The sequence below is a fragment of the Ammospiza nelsoni genome, chromosome Z (assembly GCF_027579445.1).
Source record: "Ammospiza nelsoni isolate bAmmNel1 chromosome Z, bAmmNel1.pri, whole genome shotgun sequence".
Taxonomy (NCBI): domain Eukaryota; kingdom Metazoa; phylum Chordata; class Aves; order Passeriformes; family Passerellidae; genus Ammospiza; species Ammospiza nelsoni.
The window spans coordinates 70,140,647-70,163,910 of record NC_080669.1 but is presented as its reverse complement, the minus strand read 5'-3'; the positions used below and the strand labels follow the sequence as shown (position 1 = coordinate 70,163,910).

Sequence of the window (23,264 nt, the reverse complement as noted above, 5' to 3'; positions counted from 1 at the left end):
TAAGTCAAGCTATCTCATTCCATTATCCTGTATCAGAACTGACGTGTAAAAGGGCTTATATGTTTTTAAACTAAGGTGTGCTGCAGGAGTCATCTTGCTATCTTATTTTGAAGAAAATCTTTGCTTGTTCTGCTCAGGAATTTTCAGGAAGCAGTTATGCCTCATATTCCTGTTAGTCAAGAGATTTATCAAAATTTTGGCTTTTTCAACCAAAATCCCAAGAGTGATTGAGTGTTTGGGAGATTTTCAAAATGAGGGCTAATTGTAGAGGAAAAAAGTTATCATTTTATCAGTTTTACTTGGACTTAATATTTATCACAGCTTTCAAAAGTAATTTGACTCTGGGTGAATGTAGCTGGCTTGTTGTACAAATGTATTACTTTAGTGTTTGCCTGAAAATTTGATGCCTGTAAAGATATTACAGCAATGTTATTAAAAACTTTGTCAGAATAGTAGTTGTCTAGTCTAATCACTTTACTGGACCAGTTGCTAGGAATAAGTAAACAAACTGAGAAAGGAATGTTATTTTTTTTCCTATGCAGACTGTGTTGCCTTTGTGCATAATACCTGAATCTGGGTGAGTTGTTCCACAGCAACTTGCTAGCTGGGCAGCACACTTGCTCAGAAATTGGCTGTTTTATTGACACATGATTTCTTTTTTTGAATATTCAGTGATTATCACTGTGTCAGTACCTTAGGTGGTTAATTAGCTGTCATCTACATCTACAGAAGCTGTAATCAGATTTTTGACTGCCCTGTAAAGTATCCCATTTCATTTCATATGAGCATATATGAGATGATGGGTTTTGAACCCTTATTTGTCACTGTCATGTTTTAGTCAATGGAGTTGAAAAACTCATGTTTCACTGCCTGTCTTCTGAAATAACTTACCAAGACAAAGCTTGCATCTTGTGACAGAAATATCTCGAGCCTTTAAAACAAGAATGGAAATTAAAGGTGGGCAGGCAGTGGTTCAGTTAGAACTGACTGTTCATATATGGTTAAGCTGTTAAGTACTTTTTTCTTGCTAAAGTGTAGCAAAGCCATCACCATTCTATTTCTTCTGGTTTTAACGACACAGTTACTTTACAGTTAAGAGTGGATATGTTTTGTAAGGGGCTAAATTAGAGATATGCAATAGTTTTCGAAGTCCTTGAACCAGGTGCTGTGTCTTTGGTTTACCTCTTTGGGTTCAAGATCAAGAGAAAGTTTAACAATGAAAATGTCAGTGTGAATTACACTGCTAAAAGTCTTTCTGCAAATTTTTTTACTGCTCACAGCAGGTCCTCTGATACACAGTCTTCCAAATGATAAGATTTTTTTGTATGAATGTCCTATACCTCTAGCAGTCAAGCTTTTTAGTGAGTAATAACAGTAGTTTTCTAACACTGCTTAATTCTTCAACAGCAGTGAAAACTGATCTTATTTATTTTAAAACAGTCTGTTCTGAATGAAAGATATGTAAACTGATTCTAAAGCTGTGTTTCCATGAATGTGAGGATCGTAAGAATAAGGAATACGAGGTTAAAAGATAATTTCACTTTATAGCTTAGCTGTTTAATTTAACCAATGTCATTGTCATTTTATGGTTGCTCCCTATGCTAGATGAAATAAATTGAAATGTGCTTGTTAGAAATTGAAAGGAGTTAGAAGATCATACTTCAACTTACTCATAGTAATCTTAGGCAATGGAAAATGATACATGGAGGGGGCAACCCTTATTCTGATACCATAAGTTTCAAAATAATGTGGTGTGACATTGTATGATAGTATGATAGTGCTTACACTATCAGTTCCATTACAATACTTTTTAAACTGTTTGTCCATTGATGAACCCACTTTAAAAGCATTTTCTCCAGATGATTAGGTTACTTGTAAAAACTATCATTAATTTAATAAATAAGAGCACCTAAGAGCTCTTACATTGAGATTGTCTCTCTGCAGTATGAGTACTTACCAAATGTTTTTCCAGAAAAGGACCCCAATGTGGACACAGATAATATAACACAACTTGGCTTTGGTTTGTTAAAGAACTGCAGGCACTTTCCCCTGTAAGGAGGAGAAGCTATTTCAGTCACATCATTTTCACTTTTATAATGGTATGCTAGGAGTACTAACCACAAAAAATATGTGCCCACAAAGGCTCAGGGTACTGCCTGTGTGGGACTAAAGATTTGTTTCTTGAAAAATCAGTCAATTAAAAAAAAAAAGTGAAAGCATAACTATCAGATTTCTTTGCTACAGAGAAAGGTTATGTTTTTTTCTTTGAGCTTTTACATTCCACTCCTTCCTTAGTAGTTTGGTGACTGGTTTTTTTCTGTGTCTGAAGAGTTCCACAGTTTCCAAAAAAAAGGTTGAGTCATCTGTGGACAAAAAATTTATTGAGGGTTATTAAATTTGCAGGTCCATAGTATCTATATCATGTCAGTTGACATCATCTGGATTAGTGCCTCAGTATGTTCAAAGAAGGAGTGAATTTGCTACTCTGAACTTGAAAAAAGTACATTTGCACTTAATTAAAAAATGTTACTGGAAAAAAAGGAATCCAGCACTTTTAATGAAATACATGAAGCATATTTTTCACATCAAAATTACATTTTTGCTTGCAGTTGCTGAAGCTTTAGGAAATTTCTAAACCAGGAAATCAAAGACTTATTCTACCTACGTGGTATGAAATGATAAAGTTTCTGATACCAGCTTAGGTAGTGAGAATAATTTTAATAATATTTAACAGAATAATTTTTTTTTTAACTTAAAATGCTGCTTTCTGAACTCAGATAATAGACTATTTTTTAAGGTAACCAAATTCCTAAGTTTTTAATTAATATAATTAATGTAAAGGAGTAAGTAACTATAATTAACCATGTTCTTGTATTACTGAGTGTTGACAAAATTCTTAGCAAGATGCAGCAGTGGTTTTAAAACCCTGTTTACCTACAGTATTCTGTAAGCTGTAAATAAACATGACGAAAATATGTTTATTTAATCAAAACCAGCTTTAGTCCTAATTAAATGTGTATTTTGGGAGGATAAAAGGATTAATTAAAATGAACATAGTTATCATGATTTATACTTGTGTGGAAGGTAAGGAGCAGGGGAATGGCACTGAAATCTATCCATTTAATCCCCTTATTAGTATTGGGACCAATTACCAACATGTCTGGTCTTGAGAAGGCTGTATTTTATTCAAAGCTTGTAGTTTATTAGCTTGGTCACTGATTCATATGTCAAAGATAAGTGTAAAACTTCACTCATTATAGTAGTAGATTGGCAGAGATTTAACAATAGTAGTGTCTTTTATAATGCACAATGCTGTAATGTATTTGGGTATGTTTGAGATACATCAGCACTCCACAATAAGAGCCTTTGATAGTGTCCCAAGAGCCAAGGTGTATGAAGAAGGTGTTTCGTTTCATAGTCCTGAGAACAGGTTTCACTAACTAAAAAGATACTTGCCAATCTTTTGTCAAGTTTAGGATTGGACTTCATGGTTGGGCTATTAAACCCAGTTTTGCCAGGATCTAAATTCTATTTTTCTAGCTGAAACTGTATGAAATATTAAGCATTGCTTTTGAAAAATAAAAGTAGAAATGCAATACCAAAAAGGTGTTTTTGCAGGAAAATAAATAGAGTTAGATTGTTTTTGGATTTTTTAAATTTTGTTTTGTTTTCACTTAAGTGTCCACACAAGTAGAAATAAAATAATTCTGGATGTTCAATTGTTCTTGCGATCTTTGCAAATGAAATCACTGTAAAAACGTAACCAACACATCTGATTTCATAAAAAGAGTTATGATTCTAGATGAATGTTAAGGAATGGATCAGCTCCTTGAAAAAAAAGTCTGTTTTCTTTCAAATATTCTAATGACGAAACAAGAAAGAAAAGATCTGCTTTCTCAGCACAACTGGCTCTGAAATTCTTTTCAACATTTTCTGTGATGTCAGTGAAGCTTTAAGAAGTTATTAATATATCTTATGTTTTATAAAACAACTGCTGATTGCTAAAGGAGCAAAATTGCACATTCAGCTTTGAATGCAGCACTTGATTCAGTTTATCGTCTCTGCTTTAGCTAATTAAGCACCAAAGACCAGATATTAGGTTGGCTAATGTCTTGTTCATTAACTACTTTATTAAAATGAATAAGATTGGTTGAAGGTGAAGTTGTACATACACTGGCTGAGGATGGTACAATCTGGCCTGAAGGAAAGTTTTTTTAGCTCCAGCTCAACAGCACTTAAATGTTAATTGTTAATTCTGCAAATTCAGGTCTTATTTTGTGAGTGTAGCCTAATCTGTGAAAAAGAAAGACTAGAGTTACCCTAAATTTGAGTAGTTTTCTTTTTAAAATATGGCATGTATGAAATACTGTTGTCTCCAAATAATGTAGAAAAATCTTGTGATTTTTTTTTTTTTAGCATAGAAAAGTGTCTTAAGGACCTGCAATTGGACATAAATGAAATCTGTACTGACGAAGTACTACAAAGCACAACTGACTGCATTCAGTGGCTAAATAACTGCAATTTTAGTTCTCTGAGACCTTCTTCTACAGACCATGGAGAGCTGCTGGAGTTCCTTAAGACCTTGGTAAAAATTGTTTATTAAAAACTTTATTGTTGAAAAGTTGATTATACAATTGGAGGTGGAGAGGTGGATGGATGAGTTCAATTCGTTTTTTCATTTCAGCCTTTACTGTTGTGAGGGTAGTTCATAAATCCATGTCCGCAGCAGGGCGTTATGTTTCCTCTTGATCATGCCTTAAACAGACAAACTTGGAACAAAATCTTTTCACAGATGCTACTATATGTTCAGCACTGCTTGGATTGTTTTATAAAACACATGTTGGTAAAAAAAACATTGGAAGTTACTGTCTACACTGAGGCTGTTAGTGTTACTGCAGGTTCTTCACTTTTATCAGTATGAATTTAACTCATCTAATGTATGTTACTGTCCTTTATGCATTATTTAAGCATAAACTTCCTACCTGCTGTGTGGCTAAAGAGGTAGGTGATAGATGCCCTATCCCTGTAAATGTTCAAGGCCAAGTACTACTGAGCTCTGAGCAGCCTTATCTGGTTGAAGATGTCCCTGTTCATTGTAGGAGGATTGTACTAAACAACCTTTTAAAAAGTCACTTCCAATCCAAATGATTCTGTGTTTCCCAGTGAGAAATGTAGAACATTCTTTGCTCTACCAAGTTGTACAACTAGATGCAACCAGAAATCAAATTCCACTTCAATGAAATTGAAGAGTATTAGAGAGTATTTTTATCCAAAATTTTTATTGAAAGCTTGCATTTGGATACACATGTGGAAATGGAAGTCTGGAAAATTGAATTGGCAAGATAAGTGAAGGTTGATCCCTCAGTAAATGATGGTCTTCAAGTTTATATATAAACAATATGTATGCATTTGATATGATACATATATATAAAATCAAAACACATAAACAATATCCAGTGATTATTCTTTGTCACTTCCATGTCATGGTTTAGTTGTAGACCATGAACAACTTTAGGCTAAGATTAACTGTAATGGAAGAGAACAGGAATGTACAGAAGGTGAATTTAGAGAAGGGAAGTGTTTTCTCTGGCTAGAGCACAAGCTTGATAAAATCAATGGTTGATGAAAGCAATATTTTTTTTTTAATGTATATGATTCTTGTTGCTCTTTCAGTCACCATTGATTCCACTGAATATGGATCTGTATCAAATGAGGAAGTTAGTTTTTAGAGACGCCAAGTCTTTAATGTTCATGTGGTGAAGAGTGATTTTGTTCTCTTCTGGCAAAGTTGATCAGTATGAATGTTGCTGTTAAAAATCATCCCATTCAAGGATGTCAGAGGCTGCCACACGTCTTACTTGATCTAGATGAAATTGGAGAATCCCAGAAAAAGCTGACTATGAAGTTCTTGCTTGCAGGAGTCTTTTGTTATTCCTCTTAGTCCACGTAGATCCTTACTTTATTCCCTCAGAATGTGGCATGGCAATGATGACTTACTTGGGTCCATTCCCTGCTTGCTTCCTTCTTCAAGGTCTATTCAAGCCATATGCCTGAACACCAGGTGGCGGCATTTGTTTGGAAAACACAAAAATGTCTCCATCTTATATAAGATGTGCTTTCCAGCTCTCCAACTTCCCGGGAGCTTACCAACTGCATGACAGTCTTGCTGTGAGCTGTAGTATCCAGTTAAGCCTTGAAAATGGCTCTGTGGCAGGCTGCTAAACAGACAGCAAAGTGAAAAGCCTGGACGTCTCAATTCTGCAGTTTATCATAAAAACAGTTTTGGAGCTCAGTGACTTTCACATCACTATTTCCAGGCTTATGGCTTCTTAGATAATCCAGCCTGTTGTGTAGATGGAATTACAGATGAAAATGTATCTGTACTATCTGTATCTATAGTACTGACTGTACCACAGTCTGTCTGTAAGAAGCTACTTTCATCTGCAGTCAACTATTTTCAATAATATTCAGGATTAATGAGATTATTATGAACGGACTTTCTTAAATATATATCTCTATCCATTGAACTAATTAGATAATTTCTTCTTGCATGCTTTTAATTAAATATATATAATTCATATTCAGTAACAGGAACCTTCTTTCTACTTCAGGATAACATCCTTATTCATTGTTTTAATTTATTATGTGTATTTATTTTGTTAGGAATTTTGTGTAAAGCTGCTTGGACAATTGAAAAACAGTACAAAGTTCTTTTTGGGCTTTGCCTGGGGTGCTATATTTAGGTTTATTGTTATTATCACACGTTTGTAAATTTTTATGAAAATACCAATAATTTCTTCATAAAGCCTGAAAATGTTAATTATGTGAAATGTTGTCATTCTTTGTACTGTCCTGTAACTCAGTATTTAAAAGCTGAATATATGCACTAACAAATTGTCATTAAATTCTGTTCCTGATAAAATCATGGCAGATTCTTTTTTTTAATCAAGTCATCTTACTGTACTTGTGTATTGATATGGTAGGTAGTTGTGCATATTGTGCTGTATTCTGGTTGGTAAATTGCAACTGGTTTTCTGTATGTTATTGTTATGACTAACTTTCTGTGCTCAAAAGGGAACTTTTTGTGCTTCTCCAAAATATCTGGATACTAATTTGGATCTTTTTCTCTTGAATAGTGCTGGCATCATCTTTTGCGATATTTTTATAGGTTAATTTTTAAATTAAAAAGTGTATATCAATATAGGTAATGTGTGGAGACACTTGATAACACTTTCTAGAGCTTCACAGTTCACTTCAGGTACTCTTTCTGAGTTATCCCTACATCTAAAATAGCATCTGCAAGCTCCTATTTTTAATGCTGTAGCTTAAATGCTATAGTTTAAAGGGCTTGAAACAGTCCTTGGATATATAAAAATATTTCTGCTTTGCCTTTAAAAGCAGCAGTAGAGACTTGCTTGGAAGATCATTTGGATTCACCATTGAAGGCATCAGGTGCATACACTGTTTTGATAGCTTCTTTTGCTTCGTACATTTCAGAATGTAGTATTTGAGCATGATTCATAAAAAAACCCCTACATTTAAAGTCCAGAAGTCTACTTGCCAAGAGACAACCTTTCAACACAGTGGTTAGTAATCCGGGTTTCAGTTTACACTTTGAAACACATTTTTCTTTGGGGCCACTAAACTTTATAGAATAGTTTAGCAGATAATAAAAGAAAATGGGATCAGTATTATGCACTTTGATATATATGACTTAAGATTTGAACCAGTTGCACATATTCCTATTACGTGCACATGCTTTTGTAGGATGATATTCAACGGATAATTTCCTTTACTATTCTGTCTTCCACATGTTTGCTGCTTGTTAAGTATGAAGAATTAATAAGAATTATTTTGAAATAAAGATGTAAAATGGAAGAAAAATAGGTAGTCTGTTATTTTTAAGACTTTCTTCATAAGAGGCAATCATGCTCCCAGTTTGTTATTCAGAATTAGGTACTGTAGTGAAACTGATGGGTTTTTTCAAGAAGCTCTGGTCATAGTAGAGGGCAACAAGAAGGTTAAACCCTCTAAGGTATGTAAGAAGTTTGAAACATCCAGAACAAAGAATAAGAGTTCTGAATTTAAAAATTTTTGTCACTCTAAAACGTACTTATCTATTGGAAAAATCTTGCTAAGGAAGAGGAAGGATTTAGTACTTGGCATTCCAAAATGGTTATGTTTATGCAATACCACAGTCAAACTTGAATAATTTACCTGCCCTTCAAAATGGGAACAGAAATAAAACCAATATTTTCTTCAAATATTGTAAGTTAAATAAATCAACAATGCTGAAGGTGGAAGGTAGAAAAGGTTTCTTTACCAGCCTTGCTTTATAGGATGGAGTATGCCTTGCAGACTGTGCTGATTTCTAGTGCTTAGTACAGGGCTATGTTTTGGATTTGTGCTGAACATACAGCACAATATAGAGGTTTTTCTATTATTGCTGAGCAGGGTGTACACACAGCCTTTCTGCTTTTCATACTGTGACACTGGTGAGGAAGTTGGGGGTGCATAGGAGGATGGGAGGAGACACAGCCAGGACAGGTGACCCAAACTGACCAAAGAGATATTCCAGACCATGTGGCATCAGGCTCCATATATAAAGTATGGGGAAGAAAGAAAACAGGTATGTCTGAAGTGATGACCTGGTGATGAGTGATGCTGTCCTGGAGATGGCTGAACACCTGCCTGCCATTGTAAGCAGAGAATTAATTCTTTGTTTTGCTTTGCTTGTGTGCATGGCTTTTGCTTTACTTGTTAATCTGTCTGTCTCTCAACCGATGATTCTTGTGGTTTTTACCCTTCCAGTTCACTCCTCAGTCCTGGTGGTACAGGGGTGAGCAAGTGGCTGCCTGGGGCTTGGTTGCTAGCTGGGGTGGAACTATAACAGGTAAAGGACAGACTGGAATGAGGCCCCCTGAGGTGGTTTGCCACAATGCTTTTCTCTGCTGGGGAGAATCAATGGGAGATGAAGGAATAAGTGAGAGGGCTTCTAGATTCTCATCCACTTAAGGCTTTCCTACTGAAACTAAGAAAATCAAGAATACCACCAATTCCACTCAGTTTTCTTGTGATGGTACTATTGAGCTGTGACAAGAGGAGCTGCAATTTGCTGCATGACCTCTTGGAGCTGAAGCAGCTGTAAGGTCAGAGATCCTAGCCCCAGACTGAGAGAGAGCTCTTCAGACTTGAATGAAGAAGGAGCAGCAGCCATGTGATTTCACTTGCTTTGTTAACTGACTGCCTTCTCCAACCCATACAGCACAGATGTACATGGAGATCACTACTATATCAGTCTGCATCTTGGTTTGATGGGTTACGCAGCTTTTTATTCTTCTGTCCTGTGTCATCTAAGACTCCTTAATTCTTGACAAGTTTTCGATTTTACGTCTTTAAGCGACTCCTGGGATGACTTTTTTATCCTTGGAATGGTCTTTTTGATGATTGCCTGCTGAGCCTTAGAAGGTGACCATTTTATAAATTAATTCCTTGCTTGGTTTTATGAGAAAAACCAGTCATTATCTATGTAAATCTTAAGTAATTTTTTTCATATCGCTTTCTTTAAAAGATGCTGTGACAAGAAAAAGGCTGCCAAGCATTTCCTTTGAACTGTGGTCTAAAATTGATTGAGAAAAGAGGTTGGGGATATAAGAAAGATGAGAAGATGAGTGTGAGTTATTGGCAGAGGTAGACAAGAAATTTCATTCATGTATAAATCCTGTTTTCCACAGATTTCATTATTTCTGTTGCTGACATATCTTACTTGCTGTTAAGATAATTAGTATAAGAAACTGGTTTTAGTCTAATATGAAGCTGTTCATTTAATGAACCGTAATTTAAAAAATTTCTAAAGTACTGTCTGATTTACCTTTGCTAGCAAAACTTGTTGAAGAATGAGAAGAATCAAGAAGAAATGGTACTTCACTTCCTTCTGGATCTGTCTAGTCAGTGTGGTGTCTCATTTCCCTGTACTGCAAGTGGGACGTCTTTTGAGATAACATCCTCGCTTCATACAATTCAGGATGATTCGGCTGTGGATGTGAAATCTCTTTGGGATGATGTGAGATTGCATCTTCGACAATTTTTAGTAAATAGACTGCAAAGTCAAGAAGAAACAAACACTAATGCTTCTCAACAACAAATGGAGTTTAAAACTCAGTGTGTGCAGCAGCTTTTGTTTCTTTATCCCAAATCAGAAGTCTTAATGAGGTATCAAAATATGCAGAATAAACTGGTTAGTGATCTTCTACAAAACTGTATTTTGTCTAGTTGTGGTGAAACAAATTTTGATAAGGTGGTCCATGGTTACCAAAGTTCCATACCCAGATTGTGCACAATGATAAAAGAGGATTTGTATATATTAAGTGGGACAATTGGTCCATCTTCGTCATTAAAATTTATTAATGAAACTTACCTGGATACCATCACTGAAGAAATGACAGTTCTTCTTGAAAGACTTTGTGAACTGCAGTTCAAAGAAAATGCTCTACACATAGTTAAAGCAAACAAGATTTCAAAGAAGCATGGAGGAAGAGTTCACGCTGTGGGTTAGTAGTCTTATTTTATGTTCTTTGTAGTTAGGTGTTACTTTAATGATGCTATTTTTTTTAAAATAGACTTGATTATTTTCTGTGAAGAGAGAGACCTGAAATTAGTAATTACAGCTTTATGTTTAAAACATATAACCACAGTTGAACTCTAGACTGTGTCAGAATTGTGGTGCAAAAGTAAGAGAGAGTAACTTATGTAATTAAACAAAATCCTAGTATAATCCATTGGATAACACTGTGATGTCATAGTCATTTTTTTCAGCCTGTTTTATTCCAGCTACTGAAATATGTACTAGAATAAAAACTATTTAATCCAGATTTATATAAACACAAACCGTTGTGTCTTCTACTCCCACTTTTTTTTTAATTGTCAGACATTTAAAGGAGTTTATAGGAAAGACAGTACAGTAATGTGTCCATAAAACAGATAGCAATTCACACATCAGAGCTGACCCAAAAGATTACTCTGCCAATTCTAATTCTGAAACTAAGAAACAAACAGAAAACCCATTTACATTTTCTAGTCTTGTGAAAATACAGTAGGTTGAAGTTAATACTGCCTGGTCATTTTTTCTTGTTCCAAGAAATGTCAAGAGGAAAAAGAGTCTGTTGTTGATATAGTGTTTCCTGTATTTTCTTTTTGCAGTTTTTAAGTCTGACATGCTAATTTCCAAAGGGAAGAACCAATGCTTTGAAAAAAAAAAATACAGAATCAAAACTTCCATAACATAATTGCACAATTGTGTGTAATTGTTTTTTCAGAGCAGTTGTTGGAGCACACCTCTGTGCAGGAGCTGTTTATTTAAAGCATAGCTTTCCATGAAGTGATTTGAAGACAAAAAATATTGAAAATTTAGAATCGTGAAAAATACAGAAACAGAAGGTCTTGAATTGTGCAGCATAAAGAAAGGATTAGTGAGGTGATGATTTGTCAGGTCTACACAGAAGAAAATCACATACTTCTGAGTTTTAAAGTCAGCATATGTGTTAGTCAACTAAAAATTCCAGGGGAAGAAATGCAAAGATTATTTTTAACAAGAACTGAAATATGGAGGAGTACTGGAACGTGTGAAAGACAAGGAAGAAGGCATGCAGATGAATAGAAAGGATGAGAAGTTCAGTTTTGGTGGGAAACAATGAAAAGAAGTAGTGTCAGAGTACTGTTGAGATATGAAATAACAAGAAATGTGTTTTTGAATTACATGGTGAGATGTGAGTCAGTGAAAGGATTCACTGACAAAAAAAATTGCCTGGAGTGAACAGAAGTTTGTAACTTAATTTTTCTTTCAGTCTCAAAACAGCTCAGGAAGATGGGGAAGTTCAGTTATCTCCACTTTACATCTAAAACGTGGAGTTTGAAGTGCTCACAAACATGTCTCTCTGAAAAAATCATACTTCAACTCTGTATTATAAGACGAGAGAAAACAATCATTCAATCTGTTAATAGAGTACTTCCTCTGCCTGCATTTTTTTTGCCGCAGGATGTGACTTTGCATGTTTTTGTGCCTGGTACATCTATCGGTACAGATTTCCAGTGCACATTTCTTTTGCACGGTCAAAAACACAGAGGAAGGTGAAAACAAACAGTAAATTTTAGGTATTGCTTGCTTGCTTTAAAATTTTAAAACATTTTCTGCAATTAATTAAAATATAATTTCTCTATTTCATAAATATTAGATCAGATTTTAATTTTTATTGAAAATTCATTAAATGTCAGATTTCGGAAACAGCAGCTGTCTCCTTAACACCAATAAAATGTTTTTAGAATTGCTGTTCATTAATATAATTTAATTCTCAGGATTACTTTCTTCACAGGGGCTGTCATAGTCATGTCTTCATGTTATTTTACTTCAAGAAATTAGTATGGGTATTGATTTGCCTACTGGTTTTCTACTATTCTTACTAGTTTTCTGCAGAAAACTGCTCATACACACTTCAGCCAGGGAAGCCATAAGGCACCAGTAGTGAAATCAGGCTAAAACAAAATATGTGGTCAGAGTTGTGAAGTTTTGAGTGTGATTTCAGGTTTTTTTCATTTTCTGGATGTGTCATAGCCTATTTGGTATTATTCATCAATTCAAGCAAAAGCTATCCTTGTATCATAAATAAAACAGTTACTGCTGTGTAACTTATTTATATATGAGCTCATATGTGAAGAGTCTTTTTTGGAAAGAGATTTCTCTTCTATAAATATATGAATATACTACATTTGTACCACACTAAGTTATATAAAGGCATTTTTTTTTTCCTTTAGAATTAAAATGTTCACAAGGCAGTTCACAGTGAAATAACTATTTGGGAAATATTTTAAGAGATTTGTAGTAGTGGACAAGTTCTTAATGTCAAGTGACTTTTCCTGCTTGGAACTCTTAAATTCTGGTACTTTGTTGCCCTCCCACAAATCACAGTAGAAATTTATTTTTCCCAACCTAACATAGGCTAGGTTAAAAGACAGCTTTAATAGATTACCTTTACAGTGATACCCAGTTTGCCAAGTATTAAAAGAACCTAATGTATAAATATAGAGGGAAGGACAGAAAGAGAAGGGCTTTTTCTTAGCTGAAAGACAGATGTGTGTCTTATTTTTTGATGTGTCTTGCTTCTGCCCTTTGGGAGCCCTCAAACCAACACATTTGAGAATATCAGAATAATTTAATCTAGGGCATTCAATTGGGACTGTTATCCCAGAGGTGATAGAAGGGTTTGTGTTTGCTTAGTCCATCCTCAGGGTAATGTGGTTTTTATTTTATATTTGTGGTGAGTTTTTTTTCATAAGAACTGCTGTAATTGATCCTTCTATACAGCATAGGGAAAAAAAATAACAGAAAATGATAAAGTAGTGCCAAAACCTCAGAAAACTTTGTATAGACAACATATTTCTTTTGGGAAAATAGAGGTAGTCTAAAACAATCTTTAACAGAGTTATCTTTCAAATATTCCATATATAATAATCTATTTGAGCAGTAAAGAATTAACATTTTTCTTTTCATTCTGTGCGAGAGCAATTATTTGGAAGTACTATAAAGAGTTTATTTCCATTTATCAGTACATAGGAAGTGTGTGGCTTGACAGAGAAGCTGTCAAAATGGCATGTGAAAAGAGGCAAATTTTGGAACTCAGCATCTTGGGTTGCCAGCTCTAGTGGAAGCAGGTGCTTTTATGTTACAGCTTGATCCTATTACCTGTTACATTTGTGCCTCTTATTACCTTTAATGGTGCAGAATTCGGCCAATAGTATTTGGGCTGTTCTGTACAAGGTTTTTGTATAACATTAATTATAATTTCTCTGTGTACTCTCAGAACATAGTGTTTCCAGCTTGCTAGAGTAATGTGCAAGGAATGTTTCCCAACCCACTCCCTCAAGTTTTTTTGTTAATAGGATTTTGTTGTTTCACACTTTCTATCGTATTAATCATTTCCATCTTTCTAAAGTTTATGTAATGTTGTGGTATTTAAAAGTATACAAAGATATCTGTTGACGATACTTAGCATGGAAAGAATCTCAGCTGGTTTTCAGCTGAGATTTTTTTGTGATTTTTTGCTTCAATTTCCAAGGTGGTATTTCTCAGAGATTACTTGGGTTAAGTCTGTGTATTGTAGTTTTACCTTTTGGACCTTTTTTGTGTTCCTTTGTTTACAAAAATATTAAGCTGGTTAAATCAGGCATGACTAATTTATATTAATTTCTCATTTGTTAGATGAGGAAACAGCTACTCTTATAGATGATAAGGCATCTACCAAAGAAACTTAAACCCCATGGAATTATGGACAGTTGATGTATTAGTGGAAGGTTTTCTTTGGCTTTATTTATATAGTTTTTGTGTATAAACAGAGTATAAATACTTATATAGACTAATCAGCTATTTTTTCTAATTTCCTGTGATTTAAATAAAACAGATTGGAGCTTTAAGTTTTGTTTTTTCTGACATATTCAAATTGATTGGCTTAATATTTTTTAAGATCACAAACTTACCAGAGACCCTTAAACATTTAAAATCATAACTGAAATTCATTTTTAAAATCTGAGGCAATAGAAATTGTATTCCTAAAAATCAATAGTTTGTCATTTTTAAGAAAAATATTATCACAAAGTGAAGGTAATCTAAAGTGATAAAGATTTAACTAAGTACATTTTTAGGTAGGAAATAATTAAAATACCTTCAGAGATATACTATAATATTAATATGAATGTGTTACACTTTTATCCCAGTACATAGCCTTTTAGTTAAATGTCCAGCAGGCTTCCTTTCTCTTTTCTTTCTCCAGAATATAACCCATGTCCATTCTATTATAAAGATATATTCAAATGCAAACTGTGATTTAAATTATTATATTTTAAATCTATTATCTTTAAATGTTCATGAGTTCCTACAGAATATGTTGTGTTTGTTAATCACCTAAAATTAATATGGCGTATAGCTAATCTTGAACAGAAGGACTCACTACCATGTACAGGAGCTGCATTTGTGCAGTGGAGATGAGAACAAGAAGAAAAACTGGCTCTGGAGTAACTCGTTGAAGTGAATACAACTTTGGAATGTTAAATTAAAGTACTTGGTATGAAAAACCACTTTTGAGCTCACTTATACTTATGTATTCTCAGCAATTTGCTGAAGAGCTAACTTGAGATATGAGTTAAAGTTTTGGGCTTTGCACATTTAACTTAAATTTGACTTCTCTACTATTTTTATGTGCATATGGTTTTATTCCCCCTCGTTTATAATTTCCTCTTTTTGAAACTGAGAGCTTTAGTTTCAGATTTGTTTCTATCCTTCTGTATAATTTACTTTCACTTGGTTTGCGATCTCAATAGCCACCATTATGGCCTAAAACAAGTCTTCTATGATTTTTGTCTTTTCTATCAAAAATATACCTAAAATAGTATTAATACTTGCTGGTTTAACAACCGCATGATTAAAAATACACCAACTGTTCACATCTAGGAATAATTTCAGCTCAATAACTTTAATGTAATTCATCTTCCATTTATATCTGGAAATTGAAGAGTTCCAAACTTGGATTAATGCAATTAAATATTTATATCTTTGTAATTGTTTTGCTATGAGAATTTATTGCAGATAATTTACAGTATTTGTGCTGTGGCTACAGTTGGTTTTCCACCATCTTTTCTTGCCCATAGTCTACTGTCTGTTTTTCAACAAGTATGAGAGTAAAAGGGGAAAGTGTTTTAGTCACTTGACTTGCTACTGTTCAGTCCTGAAAGTCCTGTTGCATCTTTCTTACGTGTTGAGAAGGCACACAATACAAAGTAATGCATATGGATTACAGATGATAATATCCAGTATGGCGTCCTGCTTCTGCAGATCAAATCCATTCTGTTGTCCAAATCTTTGGACTGGTGCAAGCTAGCTTTCAGTTAAATGTCTAATGCATCCCTAAGGACGCATGTTTAGAATTGCAAAGTTTGCAATCTTAATTATGGAATTATTTGAAGTTGGCCTTTTTTTTCATAAATTTTAACTTCAGTATTCGAAGACCCACGACTAGTTAGTAAATTCTAGACACTATAAAGAGAAAAATAAGAGAGTTGCAATAAAAACTGTAACTTCGTCCTCTTTGCTTCCTTGCATGTCCCTCTTCTTGTTTTTCCTTACTTCAGGACACCTGCAACATCCTGTTCATCCCCTCCTGTGGACATGATTGTTTTGCTTCTGTTTGTTCATGACCAGCAGTTTCTTTATGTGCTTCCATTGTATTGCTGCCTGCCTGGCATATCTTTCTGTCTTTTGTTTCTGACCTTTCTGTCCCATTGCAGAGTGCCTGGCAACATAACTTTTGTAGGAACAGGGCTTTAAGGACCTATATAAAACAAGATACAGAAAGAATGGTGCCTTTGTGCAAGTCACCATTGCAACTGCTGACCCCTTGAGCTGCTCTGCACATATATTTACAGAATTGTAAGGTTGGAAGCGACCTGAATAATCATCTACTTCCAGCTCCCCTATTGTGGGCAGGAACATCTTTCACTAGACCAGATTGCTCAAAGTCCCATCCAACCTGACCTTGAACATTTCCAGGGATGGGGCATCCCCAGCTTCTCTGGGGCAACCTCTTGCAGTGCCTCATCACCCTCACAATCAAGAATTTCATCCTAATATCTAATGTAAAGCTACCCTCTTTCAATTTGAAGCTCTTTCCCATTATCCTGAAAGGCACATGGTTTCGTTCTTGGAAATTTTTTTTCAAAATGTTTTCACAATTAGCGAGTACTAGCTACTTGCCTTCCTTTGTGTTTTCACAGCATACCTGCATTTTCTTCCTCAGAATGAACAGAGCATTTAACTCACAGTGCTCTCTAATAATTTCATTCTCCTCCCAAGTGTAAAAGATGAAGACTGATTTACTCTATAGTCTGATATATTGTGAATTTTCAGAAGTCAATCTGACATTTATATACTCTAGTTTTCTCTTTAGTAATAAAAATGACAAAATCTGAGGGACAATTATGATGGAAGTCTCTCTTTTACTTCAGAATATGGGCCTGCATGAAGAAGGCTTTGTAGGACTGCAGCAGATTAGAGGGCACTTTAAAAATGTCTTTAAAATATGTTCCTGTACAACTGATTCAAAGAAAGTTGTTGCAGGAGTCTTTTCAATATGTGCATCTACCATCATTACTCACAAGTCAGTGAGATGGTCTTGACTGATTTTTGCCAAGATGGAGAACCCCCTTCTGTCATAAAATTGTACAGCAAAAAGTCAAAATTATTTTTGTCACAATAGTTTGTTTTGAAAAATAACATATTTGGTTGAATTAGAGGGAAGTGTCATGCCCCCAAAATGGTTGTAACATGCCAAATTACGATATTAATGTCCTTTTCACTGAGGCTTAGTCTTACAATTTTAAAAATCCCTCTCTCTTCAATTAAAGGGCCACTGTATCTGCTGAGTTTTTGAAAAACAGAGCTTTCAGTCATTTTATAGTACTTTTTACTACATCTACTGAACAGAGCAAGGCAATGGGTTCATTCCAGTCCATCTGACCTGGAGAGAATAAGAATGGTTAAAACCCAGTACAACTTCTTAATTAGAAATCTAGCACCTAGTGCCCATAAATATTGTGGACTGTCTGAAATTAGATCAGTTACTGGTCTCAGATTTTCCAGAAGAGTTTACTTTGCCTAGAGTAGATTCACACACTGATCATCCTCTGGCTAAGAACCAGATCTTCATCCTCTAGCACAAGGGACACTGTAGTGACTTTCTGTTCATGTGCTGGGAAATTCCAGCAAGTTCTGTAACACAGAAATTACATGTTCTGTTATGCACCATGTGTAAAGAAGTGTTTTAATTGTGTAATCTCAGCTCAGTGAGTAGGAACGTGTATCTTTACTCACAAATGTGATTAATCCTTCTTTTGTATATTAGTCTTTCTACAATACATTTGTTTACAAAGTAGGAATTTTGAAACATTTCACTAGAAGTTTTTAAATGGCAGTGTGTGCCCTCTTTGCTGTCTGCCTAGACTTATTTTTTATGTTTATGTTCCTTGGAAAAATAATCATGAGAACTTTGTGATGACTTTGCAACTAGGGTTTTGAAATACAAAGGCACAGGAAGCAAAAATAAGAATATTGGCTCCAGCCATTATTTTTTATATTATTTGAACAAATTAGAACTGGCTGTATTATATCTTGGAGTAAGAGAAGCAGAAGTGACACAGACACTTAAATCTATTTTTAAAGGAAATACTAGTAGTAGTATCTAATGTCATGCATATTCCTTCGTACAGAAAGGAATGATCAACACGTGATAGAAATTACTGGTTGGTTGAAGGTTCCTAGCAATCTAATTTGAGTAGAGTAGTTCCAGTGTAATGAACCAATCTGTGAGAGACTTAACCTCTGTGAGTGTTGAAAATTGAAATTCAGCTAGCAGAAATTTTTACATTTGCAGGCATTAAAGAAATGTAAGCCAGATTAAAATAAATATGTTGATTACTGTGTTTTCAAATGCTCATTAGAACTGCCTTTTATCAGCCAAGTGTTATAAAATGGTTTGCAGAGAAACACATGCAAGTCCTGTCAAAGTTAGAATTCATGAGAAGATTTGACATACCTGGCAGTCCTTAATTTATCTTTCAGCAAAGACCAAGGAAGATCAACTTTTAGAGTTCTTCAAGATCTCCTGTTTCAATGTAGGTGCTATTTTCAGTTATTTTCAGCAGGCTTTCTTAGTTTCTATGCTCTCTTAAAGCATTCTACTTTGGTGATTTCAGTATGTGAGTGTGAAGACTTCAGAGAATGTGATAACTCCCTCAGCCCACAGTGTAGGCAAGAGAAATCAAAGAATGCATGTGGAATCAGTTTATGTCATTGGCAAGGCCCAAATATTGTTTCAGATCTCTGAGAAATATTACTAAGAATATAATTTTGTCATATGATAGTTCTTGCAGTTTTCGGAAAGGACTTTTTGGTAATAGTTACTGCTTCAGAAGAAATTATTAATTGTAGAATAGCACCTAAAACCCCACTCTTAACTGCTAGAAACAACTGCAACTATTGTCTGTCTACAAGTTTTAAAATCATTTTAGTTGAAGGAATGTTTAAAAAATGCCCACTATTTCAGTATTTTGATAATTATAAAAAAAAATTATTGGATGTCACATGCTTATTTCATTAAATGGACAAGTCAGTTAATTAGTTTTAATTCAGAAATGAAATAATTTGTTTATGTTTGAATTGTTTAAAGTGTTACTGTCTATCCGGAATTGAAGTGTATGATAGGAATGTCTTGTAATTGATTAGAGGCTATGCATGCTTTTGAGAATTAAGGAGGAGGTTGAGTCTCTGGTTTCAGAGCAAACTGAGATAGGTATCTGTGTATGAAGTAATGTTCTTGAGCATGATTACAAGGCACTTCATCCTCAGTGTGCTTCAGGAAGTCTCTGTGGTCTGTTCCTCAGGGTTGTAAAGGAGCTATATGCTGTCAAGGAGTCAGATTTTTGAGATAATTTGTTTAAGATAACAATATAAATTTGAAGTCAGAGTGTGATTCGATGTTCTTGTTTTCCATCCTGTGTTTCCAGCACTGGTCTATTTTTTCTTTCATCAGTTGGTCAGTAAACATGATTTACAATTAAAGATTTCATTTTGGCAGACCTACCCATGCAATGTTGACAAAGGACTTTAGCATTTGGTGGCAAACATCTAGCAACCTGACATGGAATCAATCTTCACTATGAGGTCAAAGCTGATCTCATTTTACTAGGAAGACATTATGGAGCAGGTTTTAATAAATTTTAATCAATAAAATAAAAAAACCCCTTAAATTAATTTTAATTTTAATCAGTTGCATGTGTAGTGAATCTCTTTGAAAACATTAGTGTAGTTTTCACTGATGTTGTTTAATAGCTGGCAGTGACAGCTCTGTGGCAGACACACTCAATTAAATCTATGCAAATTTATGCATGCTTATCATGTTTATACATCAGTTGAGTTCCCTTACTTCACTGCATTTTTTTTGCCACATGCACAGTATGGATATATGGTATAAGCATTTATGAAAGTCCTGTGGTAATGGTGGTATCTAATAAGAAAATGTTCACCATTTTTAGATCTGTAACCTATTATTTTTTAAAGGGACAAAAAATGCCAATGTGTATTTTCTTTGTGAAGGCAGCTTTACCAGTTTATCCTGGAACTCATAGGTCTCACTGCAACTAACAGGGAGCTGCAAAGCAAGACAGGTGTTTAAAAACCCTTAACGGCTCAGATAACAGTTTACATCACTAATAGTTCTTTCTAGGTCTGTCAGTTTCAATCAGCAGAGCACACATGTGATCAGTATATCTGATGAACTTGTTAATGCCTTTTTAAAACAGGATTCCCCAATCTATTCTGTTCAACTCTACTCTCTCCTTTCCTTTTTCACTGTTTCAAGTAGAGTCTTGATAAGACAGAGATACAAGCAGCTGTGTATAGCTAGCTCAGGCTACAACTAATTTGTGCAGAAAAAAATTAAATCAGGAGGTAAATTATTTCATGATTGCTCATTCCCAACAGAGTTGGGCATCATTCTGAAGAAAATATCAAATAATTGGTTTCAGACCATGTCAGACACATGCAATTCCCTTCTCTAATGGCTATGTGAGGTAGGACTAGGCCTCAGGGGTCACCAAAGAACTGAAAATAGCTTAGTGCCAGGCACAGCAATAGAGAGAGCAAGCACATAGGAAATGAAGTGGCAATAAGTGCAATCTATAGGGGAAATGTGCTTCACTTGGAATTTAATGTATTGGCTTAGAATCTGGCAGTAAGCCATGCAACAATTGTTTACATTTCTGTCAGCATCTGCATCTGTTCTGCTTTGTAAATGGCACTTATCTTTGAGTGAGTAAATGGTGGAATCAATAACAACTGTTAAGGGATTTCCTTTTTTTTTTTCATATTCCATAAAAATTCACGCTACAGACAATGTAGCCTTAGATTAATAAGAAACAGACATTAACAGGGTCAAAGGGATTTGTTTAGGAACATTTTATAGCTTCTTGGGTTTGCAGTAATTGTATGCATGTGACTTGAATGTATCTTGTAACATATCCAAATTAAACTGTTTAAAAAATGCTAGCTTGCAGTAATGAAGATGATTTTTTATAATTATCGTAAGTACTGTGTATAGAAAACTGCTGGCACTGTTTGTAATAATTTAGTTCCATGCAATACTGTGTATTACATCTGCTATGGAGAAATACTAAGTTGCCTTTTACAGTATAAGCAAGTTAACGATTATATCCAGCAATACCAATTATTTAAACCTAGCAGTTGCATTAAAAATTGTATACCAACACGCAGTTTGAGAAAACTGTGAGCAGATGTCCATAAAAATGGAATATATCTTTACTAAATGCAAATGAATACAACTTATGTACAAGCTCTGTTTAGGAGATAGTGTGCAGATGAACGCTGTCATAAATCCAAAGTTCTTATAATAGTTATGGCATCACTTAAAAGTTAATATCGCTGACACCTGAGGAACACATTATTGTTAATGGAATTTATGAATGTAACTCCCTGTACAAGGCTTTGAAAATTTACCTCTTGGAACACCCCTATATACAGTGACTGTCAGCAGCTAAGTTTGTTTTGCTTCATTAGGCTATTTTTTTCTGGATTTTAGCAAAATGGTAATTCCATTTATTACGTATGGAGGTTGTAGTTAGATTTTAAATTTAATATTGCACTTCTGATGTTTTTATTTTCTTCCTTATATAACTTTATTGAATGAAATCCCTGACATTGCCTACTTGTGTCCATAGCAGAACAATATTGTAGATCTATCTTACATGAAATCAAGCCTTAGAAATGGGGACAGATGAATGATACTTAATGTATTGTGTATTGGGAAAGCATGTTATAGTATAATTGTTTAAGAGGGTTTTAGACCCTTGGCTCCTGCTCAGAGAAATCCCTGCTGCAATCATTGAAGAAAACAGTCATCAGGTTGCTTTGCAAGGATTCCACCATGAGTCTCAGAAGCAGTTTAGCCATGTGGCCCTGCAGAGTGAGTAGTAAAGGCTAATTAATCTGAGAACAACGTTGTCATAATGTAGTTATTCTTTACCACTTAGAGCCAGCTCACTTCTGATGCAGATATTTCTGTGCCACACCTTATTGTGTCAGATACCTGGAGGAGTTGAAATTATCAGAATTAGGCACTCATTTTTTGAGATCTGGTAAATTCAAAGTTATTTAAAACATTAGAGGTGCCATGCTCATTTAAAAAAAAATGAAGATAAAATAATAACGAAAGTTACATTTAGCTTATTAGTCTCATTCATACATGTTTTCTTATGCCTTTTGAGATCTTTAGTGCCTCCAGGCTATAACCAAGGGAGTTGGAACACTTTTTTTAATGGTTTCAAGAGCTACAGATTTGAGGAAAGTATCACTTCTGAAACTTGCTATAAAATCACAAGTTAGCAGATATACACAGGTCATGTAGATCTAGCTCAGCCTTATTTCTTATGCATCTTTCTTTTCAAAGATGAGGAAAATCTTTAAAGTGCTAAGATAAAGGCAAATACCTTGCTACTGAATTTAGGTACTTAGGAGAAGGTCAGGTACAATAATCAAGTGCCTTATAGAATGCCTTTCACTTTATGTTGCTTGAAAAATGCTTTAATTTACTTATTAGCTGCCTTAGAATTCATATGGGCACCTCTCAACTTCATCACTGGTGAAGTGAAATTCTATGATACCATCTGTCCAGCTACATCCAGCCAAATGGTCTCTGGTAAAATGGACAGCTTTATTCTTCGACAAGGGTGACATGTCCTTCAGATCTTAGGAAAATTTCTTCAGCTTCAATTCTGCTAAAATGAAAGGCCAAACCTGAAAATAGTACCCCTAGTTTCTCCGGTGTTGTATAACTGCATCAGCTGCCTTGGCACCAGCACACGAACCTTGATAGACACCCTTCTTTTGGGCATTCTTTTTCTATTAGAAAAATAGAAACTCTCTCTAAGAGTAATATTGTTTGGGTTGACAGAATTCTGGTGCCCATTTTTTGATAGTTGGGGTAGTAAATGAGCATGCTTGAAGAAATTAAATATCCTTTGAGTCCCCTCTGCCTCTATGTGGTTGGAACTCAAGAGTACAGATTATCTAAATTGCATGAAAGTTTTGAACTTATTCTTTTGCTTAATTCCAATTTTGTATAAGGAACTGTCAAGATTGATTTACTTGCTAC

General features: G+C 34.7%; 1 protein-coding gene across 1 annotated transcript in view; it reads left to right on the top strand.

The window, feature by feature from the left end:
• The window catches only part of KIAA0825 (KIAA0825 ortholog), a 236,229-nt gene that overhangs the window by 41,828 nt on the left and 171,137 nt on the right, over nucleotides 1-23,264 (top strand). The window contains exons 4-5 of the mRNA XM_059492425.1: nucleotides 4,417-4,585; nucleotides 9,881-10,550. Coding sequence (XP_059348408.1) covers nucleotides 4,417-4,585; nucleotides 9,881-10,550 — 839 coding nt within the window. The remainder of the gene's footprint in view (nucleotides 1-4,416; nucleotides 4,586-9,880; nucleotides 10,551-23,264) is intronic.